This window comes from Styela clava, chromosome 14 (assembly GCF_964204865.1).
Source record: "Styela clava chromosome 14, kaStyClav1.hap1.2, whole genome shotgun sequence".
Taxonomy (NCBI): Eukaryota; Metazoa; Chordata; class Ascidiacea; order Stolidobranchia; family Styelidae; genus Styela; species Styela clava.
Genome location: NC_135263.1, coordinates 6,373,610 through 6,386,393, shown reverse-complemented (window position 1 = coordinate 6,386,393; position 12,784 = coordinate 6,373,610). Strand labels below are relative to the sequence as shown.

The following is a 12,784-nucleotide window of genomic DNA, read 5'->3' as shown; positions in this document are numbered from 1 at the left end:
GCTTGTGTTTTTGTGTGCGTGCTGGTGGGCAGGCACATGAGATACTTCATGTTTTAAACTTTTTTGTAGGTTTTGCTTGCCCTCCAGAATTCTCCATTTTAAATTAAGGTTTGTTATGGAGTTTTCGAAATAAACTATCTATCTATCTATCTATCTGATACCTACCTTTTTAGTAGGGCCCCTACATAGCAAGTTGGGATATTCTGAATTGGAGTGATATATTTTTTAATAAGGCTATTGTATAACGCAAAATCCAGAGTGTGTGAATTTACTGTGCTTAGTTTTTAGTAGTTTGAAAAATTCTAATAAATATTTTTTTCTTGTTTGTCGTATTTATATACCTTGGGGTCACGAGTGCTTATCATACGTCATAATTTTTGAAATAGGGTCTCTTGTTAAAAAGTTTGGCGACCACTGCCCTAGGCCTAGACTATAACACCATACCGGTAACAAACAATCTTGCTGTTTTGATTAGCTGATAATCATTATCCTGTCGAGTGTCGAGGAGGTGCGTGTTTACCAGTGTTTACGGATGCCGAAATATATTTTCTGGAAACACCAGACACAAATAATTTTAAAGTTTTGAAGAGTTGTATGTGGATCTACGGTAAAATTAGCTGAGTAGCCCTGGTCTATACCGGTACGGTACCACTCAAAATTCAAGCTGTTTCTCCTTGCTACCGTACTGGTACCGGTACCGGTACGGTATCCTGCTGATAGACACCTCATGTGACATCATAATGGGACTTTTGTGGACGCAAAATTGGATACAGCTACCGTTAACTTTAGACGCCTGCGATTAATCGTATCTTCTACCGACATTATTTATCTTGTTTCTATCAGTTTTTTTTATTTTATCGTCTTTAATGCTGATTGTGGAGTCAAAATAAACTTATACATTATTTTCGTCAAATGACACTCATTCGATGGAGGCTTGAACGCTGTTATAAAAAAAAATGTCGCGAGATGTCGCTGGAGATTCGAGCAAACTTGTACATTTTTTGCGCGGATTTTATCAACATAATAAGTTAATAACATTCCACGCAGGCTTGAAGTCACCTTGGCTAGACGTCGATGAATATTTGCTTACTTCAAAGCCGACATCACGTTCCGTTTGGAATTAACGCCAATCGAACAGTTACCGGTCAGCGAAAAGCTTGATGAAAGAAATGAGACAGGATGTACCAATACATTTGGAATTACACGTGGAAACTAGAGAAAATCAAAAGTTTGGAATGGTTTACGAAGCTCACTTCGATACTACTGCACATCACGTACGTTCTTCTACGCAGATTTACGAAAAGCCACGAAGCATTGTTAACATAAATCTCCAAATACCAGATCGATTAGCCAGATAGCATGGACAGTAAGAAATTCATTTTGATCTTATTATTATTTTTATCTTAGTAAGATTCAATGTTAGACTCCCCCATAGGTGACGCTGCTCGATAAATATCATTGGTTTATCTTGTCTCACTTCACGCCGTAATACATTTTTAATATCCTTTACCTCACTGTATGTACACTGTGTATTTTCGGAAGCCGATGTAAAAAAAATAAACTACTGGCTGAGTGACTGGTCACAAACTCGTATGCAGTAAAATTATCTGTCATTAGAATAGATTTCGATTTGAGACGTAGAGGAAAATCATAATAATGACAGTAAAGACGGAAACAGAAGGCTATTTCTTCGCAAATTGACTATCGCACGGAATGATATTTGAACATAGATTTGGTAGAAAACGAATGCTTGCACAGAACAAGTTTCCCGGAGCACATGGATCTTGATTAATACAGAAGTTGCCGTGACATGGAATGCTCTTATTATATTTTACTTTGTTGTTGTTTACTATCACGATGCTTTTTTATTATCGTTGTTTATCAAACAGACGACTATTAGTGACGTGGGTTCAGAATCACATAGATTATCACATATTGTGCACGCGTGTTTGTTTGTTGTACTCTACATCACTCTTTATTTTCTTGCACTATAGTAGAAATTGTGTGTTCAAATTCCACTCTCTAATAACTAATTATTTAATCCCGAATTATCTTTCGTGAATTCTTTTTAAAATTCACTTCAATGTGTTAGTTGCTGTTTCGGGTAAGTGGGCACTTGCATCAGCACGTCTTAAATTAAATCTTTTGTGAGATTTTCCGTACATTTGTTTGTTTTGCTCCGATTCCCTTTATCAAAGTTTTGGCGAACTTTTCTGCAACACAAAAGATAACTTTCGGCATAATCGTCAATAACTATGCATGTTTGATTGATTCCGTGCCAGAGTTTTTAAAATATTCAGCAATATTTTTGAACAGAAGGCATAAAAGAAGATTTGGAAAAATTAATAAAGTAAACAAACACGCAGGCCGCGAGATGAGGCCGTTTATCTTCCAGTTTCGTAGCGCACATAAAGGAACTACCTGAAAATGATTTTAAAATGCTCCTTAGAAATTTGGTAACAAATAATACCTTGTTCCCATTTCCAAAAGTTGCACGTTTTACGAAAAAGACGCCTTTACTGTAAGAAATATGTGTTACCATCTGCCCTATATTCTCTGCTTTTCCGGAAAGGTGGCCAATGAACGCAGACTTCTGCATGGCGTAACAATTAAAATTTGATCAGCTGTAGGTGGATTCCCGTGGTCGAATGAATCTCGGATGTAGCCTACTGCTCGATGTTGAGTTGAGTGAGGAGGGTTGGTAGCATAAAAGTCATATTGGGGATGGCAAAATAGGGATGGCGAAATACGGTCGAAAGGTGGCAGATTAGGGATGGCGAAATAGGGACGAAAAGACAAATTGGGGATGGCAAAATGCGGTCGAAGCGTGGCAGATTAGGGATGGCGAAATACGGTCGAATGGTGGCAGATTAGGGATGGCAAAATGCGGTCGAAGCGTGGTGGCAGATTAGGGATGACAAAATGCGGTCGATGGCTGTCAGTTTTTGCCAAATCGACTGTCATAATGCGCTGTTTAGTATACAGATAACAATAAACAATTGCCTCAAAATTACAAAGAAATATGGCCAAAGTGTTTAGATTTGGGGCTGATGAAATGGATTAGTACCTGTCAAATTCGGGCTGGGAAAACACAGTCGATGAGTGTCAAAATGGGATGGCGAAATGGGGTCGAAGCGTGGCAGATTAGGGATGGCAAAATGCGGTCGAAGCGTGGCAGATTAGGGCTGGCAAAATGCGGTCGAAGCGTGGTGGCAGATTAGGGATGGCAAAATGCGGTCGAAGCGTGGTGGCAGATTAGGGATGGCGAAATACGGTCGAAACGTGGCAGATTAGGGATGGCAAAATGCGGTCGAAGCGTGGTGGCAGATTAGGGATGCCGAAATACGGTCGAAGCGTGGCAGGTTAGGGATGGCAAAATACGGTCGAAGCGTGACAGATTAGGGATGGCGAAATGCGGACGAAGCGTGTCAAATTGGGGGTGGCGAAATAGGGTCGACTCCTGTCAGGTTAGAGATGATGAAATATGGTCGATGCGTGTCAGATTAAGGAGGGCGAAATAGGGCAGTGGGTTGACGGGTGTCATGTTAAGGATGGCGAAATGCGTGTCAGACTTGGAAACGAACATTGTCAAATTTAAGGAACTAATCTGATCAGTGTTTCACATTTTAAAATTCATTTAAAAGGTATTGTCCGATTTTACATCGTGTCTTTATTTTATGATTAATTTTAATGTTTTATATATTATTACATTTTTCTCATCAAGTCTTGAACATTTTTTTTATATTTTTCTGATTAATAATTTTAATACAATCTTTCAATGTTTGATATATTATTACGTTTCTCTCATCAAGTTTTGGGTACTCCTGAAGTATGCGCACCAAGATGTCGCACAACCTGAACCCTAACCTGGTACACAACCTGAGTTCAGGTTGTGCGCCAGCTTGTTGCGCATATTTCAAGAGGTCTGCATTGGCTGGCATAGCATTGTGGATCGTGCCATCATTTATGAGGTCATATGTTTTATCTCTTTCGTCATGAAAATTTCAATTTTTCCCTGGTATTATTGTCCCTACAATTTTTTACGCCACCCCGAAGCCTGCGATATTTCTATTCCAAATACTGTTATTAAACAATTCTTTTCAATTACAAATATTTTAAATTGCTCAAGTATATATGTAGAAGAATCCTGTTTTGCTTTAAAATATTTTTGGCATAATTCACGATCACACTGCATGAAGAGTTCATTCTCCGTGTTTCGTTAATTTCAATTCTCAAAATTTCTTTCGAAGTTAATTGGTTTTATAATTTGAATATAACCTTTTGATGTAAAGATGTGTTCGATATATCATGCTATAAAATGATTTTTATGATATTGGGTGAATTCCTATCGAGAGGAGAGTCTTTGAATAGGAATATACGTTGTAGTATTACTCACTTTTGTATAATATTATTCATGAAAACGCGACAAACTATTTGAACTGCGTAAAAAGGAAAATGCGACTTTTGTATAACACTGGCAAAGAATCTACAAAAGGCAAGGTAATTAAACATAGGGATTTTGGTATAAACAGTTCAAAAACCAACTAATAGAAGATTTCAACACAAAATGTTGGAAACCACCAAATTCATCCATTTTATCGTTTTTCAGAAAGAAAATGTCGAAGACTAGTTTGACTTTTTAGGAATCTTCTTGCATGCTTTACTTCTTGAGGAACATAATTACCATTACTTGGTACAGAATCCAACCCATGTCTTACTGGATAGAGAAGGAGCAACTTATAAATTAATGTGTTACGTGTGGCCCAAGTCTTGTTCTCTGTTGCAATTGAATTCCAAGGAAAGACGCATTTGCGACGAATTTTCCGTGCTGTTTGGAATAGGGTGGGTTAGACCTTGGTGCTATATATATCCGCATTGTTTAATATTTAATGGTGCTTATAACTGGCGTAGTTTCGTGCACCGTTATTTCGCGTTCAAATGCGTTTGATGAGGGATTAATTTTGAGCTAGTAATACGTTCAATATTCATATCTAATGATTGTAATATTTGTTCTGGTGAGTATAAGATACAAAAAGCCTTTCTAGATTTTCAATTGAAATCAAATGAAATTATACTTTCAAAAACTTATAGGCGAAATGTTTTGAAAACATTCTGCGCTGAGCAGGGTCTCTATAATTGTACGGACATTTAGCGAAATAAAGCCAGTGAAATACTTCCCTGAATATTCGACATTTACACTGGAGTCAAATTACTACTAATCTGCAACTGAAAATTTTCAACCTAATTTTTTTGAACTTTACAAAACAATCTCAAACATTTGATGGTCAGAAAACGCTAATGTTTCATGTAGTAGTCAGGGAACACGCAATTTGATGGGTTAGTCTAGCAGGAATGGCGAACCTTTTTAAAGAATTGGGTCGAAAATTATTGTTGTATTGTAGAAAAGAAGACTGTGGTTCGTAGACAGGGTTGTCCAAAACGAATCAAATATTCGAATACATTTTCGGCTGATTTTCGAATAATATCTCTTTTCATCGTAAACACGGTTTTTCGTTTTTGCGGGAATCTTCAAACGATTTTACACATTCATTTCCATTACGTCAAGAAATTGAAGATTATTCAATGTCGTAAATGTTATGATACCCAATAAATTGTCGCAAGTCGGAAAACAAGTCGATTTATTAGAGGAAATAATCAATACTTTTTCCCGCTTTATGGCAAATAATTTTGATAATGATATTTGAAAGTTTCGACTTTTTACTGGGATGATTTTCTGTTGTGCAAATTATTTATATCCATGACCGATACCAGCATATAAAATTATTATGCGTTATTAATTTAGTTTTGTTTAACGTAACTTATGGTTGCGACGACAATTTGTGAGCATAAAATGTGTAGTGAACTGCCCGATATTATTCATTTTTGATTCCTATTTTCGGATTTACTGAATAATAAAAGTATTATTACTCTGAAATCTACTGGAATTTGTGGACTTAGAATGTGTGGCAAGGTGCCCGAATATAATTAATTTCTGATTCGTATTCACAAAATAATATTACTCAAAAATACACTACACGGACTTAAAATGTGTGGTAAAGTGCCCGAATATAATTAATTGCTGATTCGTATTTTCGTATTCACAAAATAATAAAAGTATTATTACTCCAAAATACAACGGCAATTTGTGGGCTTAAAATGTGTGGTAAAGTGCCCGAATATAATTAATTGCTGATTCGTATTTTCGTATTCACAAAATAATAAAAGTATTATTACTCCAAAAGACAACGGCAATTTGTGGGCTTAAAATGTGTGGTAAAGTGCCCGAATATAATTAATTGCTGATTCGTATTTTCGTATTCACAAAATAATAAAAGTATTATTACTCCAAAATACAACGGCAATTTGTGGGCTTAAAATGTGTGGTAAAGCGTCTGAATATAATTAATTTTTTATTCGTATTTTCAGACTCTTGGAAAAATTGTCCCAAGTCGGAAAAATAATTTATATATACTTTATCCCGCTTTTTGGCAAATAATTTGAATAATGGTTGGTATTTGAAAGTATGAACTTTTTACCAGGATGATTTTGTGTTGCGCCAAATATTCAAATCCATGACCGATACCACTATTTCAAATGACTTGCCATCTTAATTTAAATCTGTTAACGTAACTAACTCATGATTACGTCGACTTGTGAAAAAATAAAAGCGTTACTATTCTAAAATATATATCGCAGTAATCTGTGAATATGAAATGCCTGGTAATATAGCCAGTTATTCCATTGTTTATTGCATGCAAATTCTTTCGCATATTATAGATAAGCGTTTTTTGAACTTCAAATGTATTCGAAACAGTGAACTATTCGGTATTGGCCACTCGTAGGTAAACCCGCTACCGCAATTTTTCCGTTAGACTCGTAATCTTTGACGTTGAAGGACTAAGGTAATATCTTGTACTTGATTTTATGTAATTTGTGTAATACTAATTACCGAAATATGTTCCAACGCTACGGACTACGGTAAATATTCCCGTGGTTTCAAAAGAGCTTTGAAACGGGATTTCACTGTATGAGAATTGCATTTTTAGAGTGGCTTTCTGCCACGTTGAAGTCACTACCACTCTAATCACAACCCTCTAACGACTACGTGATTGAAGAGGCGTTATAAACTCTTCATTTCATTTTCAGTTTTCCACGATAAAAACAGTGAATGAGGAGGCCTCTTTATTTCATTTTATTCAGTTTTCCACGATAAAAACAATCTCAAAACTTTCCAAGACTAGACTAACATTGAAAACATATTGAACGGTATATATGTAGGGATGAATTAAATGTCCCTGAACTAAATGACCAGAGAGTTTGACAAGCCCGTGAATCGATGATCTAAGAACGACCAGAGATCGTAGGTTTTACTTTATTTCCAAATTTGAGGTAATGGCATTGGTTACTTAAGATATGTAAATGGTGAATGACTCAAAGTAAGGTATAAGGCATTAAAAAGTAACTATAATGGTCTAGTTGTTGTAACTAAGTGGGTTTAAAAAAATCATCATCATCAATCATTTCAAAATTGAGCAACATTAAAGTTGGCTCATGTAATATGATATGATTTTGAAAGCTTTATATTATAGAAACGAAAGCGCACTGACATGAGAGTGAGCGTATATTCCTTCAAATGGCCAGAATGAATCATGTATACAGCACCTAATGAAAGTGATGAATTGAATATTCCCGTTTTTGAAAAAATAGTGTTCACAAGCAACAAGAAATATATGACATTGGAAGACATAGAGAGTGAGGGTTAAATGCTAATTGGAGCGCTTAGTATCAGCAATAGTGTCAGCATCAGCATTTCCCTGATTACAGGGAATTAATAAAAATAGAAGAAAGAACACCAACGTTAAATTATAAATTACAATAGTTTTTCATTCGGCTTTTAAGAAAATTACAAGCAGGACATTCATGAGAAAACATGCAAATGCTAGTGAACCATGCATGTTTATTCATACATGCGCGCAAGAAAGAAGTTGTAAACGGAAATAAAGAGATGACATTTGAGATAACATGAAGCACATAATTTGAGATGACATGATGCTATAAAGATATCGGGTATAAATGCAAAATCCTACATCATTTACAGTAAGGTTCCAAATGTGAACACAAAAATTGGGATATCCAACCAATAAAAAATTATTACATTATTGAGAAATTAATTTACAATATTTCATAATAATGAAAGCATATAACACCAGTATATCATATTGATTCGAAATGTTGTCACACAATTACATTGTGTTTCCATGCATAGTTTGGCATATTAAAACATGAACTTAACCAAAGGACTTAGTAAATGCTAGGACATTATCTGGGGGAAGACATATTTTCACTGCAAGATTTCAAGATTACACACTGAAAACTATTGCTACAGAAAGTAATCAGGAACTTCATTATAGAATATATATAACAGCATATGCACCCACCCACATAAATAACAGGTTTATCTTATAACAAGAACAAAATAACACAGTATGGAGTAGTAGCAGAGAAATTGTTATTTTAGGATTGCAGACAATGCATTAGTACAAAGTGGTTATGATTCATGAATGAAATCAGATCTTATTGATTGACTTCAAAACAAACAAGGACTAGACAAAGTATATAATATCGTGTACACAAATGCTACAGTCCCCATAAATAGTGTTTAATAATTGGCAAAAAATACTGAAAACAAATTAAAACATAATTCTGTATCTTGGAAAAATGAATCTCAAACAAATACAATTTAGTATGTTGCACGTTATTTGAAGAAATAAAAAATAAATATTTGGAATTTGTGTACACAAGTGGAAGTCAGTGACATTAATTTGAACAGTAGCACAAATAGAGCTATTAGGTTATTACGACGCTTCTGTAGTATGTGCACTGAGATGGCGTATAACCTGATAACCCTAACGTGGTACACATACTATGTTCAGGCTGTGTGCCATCTTGGTGCACATGCTGGGACGGGATGCACACACGGGAGCACCTATTAAACATATAAAGGTATTCAAACTCAGCGATTGTGTGATCTCAGTGATTTTAGGTAGGGTTAGGAACTGAATTTTATGAGAATGTCTTCAAGACACGAAAATGGAAATCACAAAAGTAAGTGAGATTGCATACTAGTAGCAAGTCGAAATGATAAAATATTCGTGGCAGTAAAGGATCAGACCAGGAGATTGCACTCTTTCAAATGTTTGTGTAAATAAAATGATAACTATAGGGCTGACTATGTGCTATTAGGTGAAATCTATGAAAAAGTTGATCTGTCATAAAAATGTTTAGATTAGCTGGATGGATAACCTTGGATGCAACAATTGGAATACAGTTTGCATAAAAAACAGTAGCAATAAATAAACTATAAAACAAGATTAACAATGAGTGTGATTTTTATGATTGATCCAAGTTACATTGACAAAAATAGGAAAATTATTTTAATAGAATCAATTATGGCAAATAAACAGCTCTTACTAACATGGATTAGCAAACATACACTAAAGTTTAATGTTTTACATGCCCTTTACAAATAACAAGTATCTAATTTCTCATTTAACATTCGCCTTATAAGCTAAAATGCTGAATAAATATTAAATATTACTAGATTAGAATGGTTCCTTTATGAAATTTGAACATAATCATATTCCAAGAACTTGTGAAATACTACACGAAGCTATTGTGTTAGAAAGTATCTTCAATACATTTTTGTACCAGGGTAAAGTTAACTATAACAAAATAGGAACCTCCGTCTGCTGAACGATTATTATTACTTTTTAATGAGTTGTCCGAAGCAATGATCAGCAATGATACCAAATCTGAACTGAAACGTAAGTTTCAGCACTTCAAATTCATAAACATTCTCAAGTTTCAGAATATTTGCAGATTGAACCAATACACAGTAGAGTATGTGAGCCGGTCATCAACTTCAAAACACAGTTTTGAAGTACGGTACAAAGATAGTTTTGGAGATAAAACTATATCAAGTCCCATGTCACAATTCATTTGTGGGCATGTAGTGGACCTATGGATCGTTTTGTTATTATGTTGTTGTTCTTTGACACATATTGAAAAACCGCTTTTCTTGTTGATTACTGGACGAATTGCCTTGAAATTTTCAATGGTTTAAGATTGATTTGCCTGAAGGCTATTACTTTAATGTATTTCCAATATTTCTGAGAGCTGCATGGAATTCATTTCTTTTGTGCTATGACCTCATCAAAAATTGCCACCATGTGGCGGTTCATCGTGCGCAGCGGGTCACGAGGTCAGCGAACATTGGTGCTTCTAGTGTTTAGCGAACCGTCAAAGGTAAGCTGGACTACTGCTTCGCTCAGGCTGCATGTCCATATATTTGAGCATCGCTCTCTTGTTGAAAGTGCAAACTATAAAGTTCTTGATCCCCTTTCTGGCACAAATAGACTCACTTCAGTCATTGCAGCAATATCCCTAAAGACTAGATAACCTTAATCTTCATATCTGAAATTATATCAAAATACTTGACAGAGTTTCAAGTAGTCATTATAGACTTAATGTCATTTACGATCAAATTTTATAATGGAATTGGAAGTTCGGGGCTTTTACTACAGTTAATTAACATGACATGTGTCTCGCTCGGATTAACGATAGGATCTACATATCTATCCCAGGAGAGAGATAATGGACCAGATGGCTGGATGGTGGAGGAAGCTGTAACCGACCAGCAGTTATGTGAACCACCCAACTGCGACGAGGAGTCCAGTAATCCTCTCGCACATAACCATGGGGTGACGAGCGTATTCCTAACAATCTCCACATTTACCCTGCGAACCTACACAGACTGACATAGTGTAAGTAATAAGAGGTGCGATGCCAAGCTTATTCCGCTCACAGGCTTAGCATGATGAGCCACACCACTGCTAATTTGAAGTTAGACAATTCAGCAATTAAATATATCAAATGGTTAGAATGCATATTAACTTTTTGCTTAGGTCTGCGGAGTTCACTCAAACAGTCAAATGGCTTTAGCAGTTTCACTTTTTAGTTTATCGCTTGCTCCACACAATGCTGCAATGTTACCAGTCCCAATTTGACATACAGTGTTCGTGCCTACATCTTGCCACACAATAATTCCACCGCGAAGGCATACCGGTACCGGTACCGTAGTCCAATGATACCGGTACCAGGGCTAACTTCGGATGATTTCACTATATTTTGAACAATATCTCCGCCGCATGTTGTTCAACTGAAGCCAAATTTGGAATATAATACATTGTGGCTATTCTCGTCTTGATAAAGTCGGTTCCATATCCATCAAAGCCTTTTTTCATTGATATTATTGTCTTTATTCGTCTATTCTAAAATTATCTAACTTCGGATGGCCACTTTTCTCTTTGCGTCAACTCGTCGTGAGAGAGAAATGTCTGCGTAAGCAATGACGCGTGACAACGTCGCTGAATAGACCTGTCTTGCGTGTTGAATACTGACGTTTGTACGTGACGTTACTCTTGCCGCTTCGCGAAGCTTAACTATTTATTCTTGTGTCCTTTATTATAACTCGTATATATTTCACTAACTACTCCTAATTTATTGCAAAATGCTAGTTCGTTCTTTTAGGATCGTTTATTTTCAATGCAAGAAAAGGATTAACAAAAAAAAAACGGAAGAATTGAAAGTACCTAACACTGGTGTAGGTTGAAATTGAAATGCAATATGGAACAAGTAAAGAATGAACAAAAATTAGACAATTAAAAATAAACGGATGAATCGAATGAAACACTGGCAAAAGTAAAAATTGAAATCAAAAAGCAATATGGAACAAGTAAGGTATGAACAAAAATTCGACAGTTAAAAATAAACAGATGAATTGAAGGAAACGCTGGCAAAATCAAGAATTGTAATCATTTCCACATGGGTTAGACGGGTCTTTGCAACAGTTCTTGTGGAACCAATGTGTTTCGCTGCAGCTTTCGCAACCGACCCATTCATCCTCAATTTCCGTACTTCCATTTGGATCATTCCATAATCCACAAGCAGAGCAGGTTTCGTCTTGATTATCACTTTTCATATTTTCTGATTTTCTCAGAGCTCCCCGTTGATCGGCTCGGCAGAGGTTCCTGCCCGGTGTGACTTTCGATCCTCGCTTTCGTTTCACTTAATAAAGTCAAATGACAATAAACGGATAAAAACGGCAAAAAGAAACTTTGCCACTTTTTTTCATTTTGCGCCTCACCTGTATGTGGTCCAACCTCCTGCTGTGTGCATGTATGTAGAGTTCTACGCTCACCTGTTAAAGATATTATCATCATCTGCCGATCGTAAACAGACATATCTAATCATTATGATCGTATAGATACATGTTTCAGGCCTAACGTATTACCAATTGCTACGGTATCTGTCGGAGGAAGTATGCAAAAACAAAAATCGACAAATTTCATATGCATTAAGCGTATGCATACCCATATTTTTAAATAAACAACATATGACTGAGACGATAGTGATGTTTTTGTAGGATTTAGTGACTAGGATCATGGATAAGCATAATTTTTAAATTTCACAAAACTGGGCGCCGCGATGTCTGGCGTTCAAATGTCGCAGCGAGTAACGCACGAGCTACGCAAAGTGACGTCGGCTACGAAGAGAGAGAACGGGATTTGCGTCGTTGACGTCACGCTGTACGTAATCATCAAAACGTCGATATTTTGATGTAATTTTTAAATCAAAATAATCGATTTCACTCGAATCTCGTACGACACCTTGTGATCACTGTATTTTTTTGTATACATTGTGTACGCTCTCTAGCGCTTGGCGG

General features: G+C 36.0%; 1 protein-coding gene across 1 annotated transcript; it reads right to left on the bottom strand.

The window, feature by feature from the left end:
* Positions 1-11,443: 11,443 nt before the first annotated feature.
* On the bottom strand, positions 11,444-12,336 carry LOC144431973 (uncharacterized). Its single transcript, XM_078119890.1, has 2 exons — positions 12,206-12,336; positions 11,444-12,126 (listed from the first exon to the last, which is right to left on the bottom strand). The coding sequence occupies exons 1-2, from the start codon at positions 12,300-12,302 to the stop codon at positions 11,861-11,863; spliced, it is 363 nt and encodes a 120-aa protein (XP_077976016.1). The 5' UTR covers positions 12,303-12,336; the 3' UTR covers positions 11,444-11,860.
* Between the last annotated feature and the right edge of the window lie 448 nt (positions 12,337-12,784).

Bases quoted from the DNA above. Each gene is read 5' to 3' on its own strand.
- LOC144431973 (XM_078119890.1), bottom strand. From the start codon at position 12,302: ATGTCTGTTTACGATCGGCAGATGATGATAATATCTTTAACAGGTGAG. The intron at 12,127-12,205 runs GTGAGGCGCAAA...GACTTTATTAAG, and splicing joins GGAGGTTGGACCACATACAG to TGAAACGAAAGCGAGGATCG.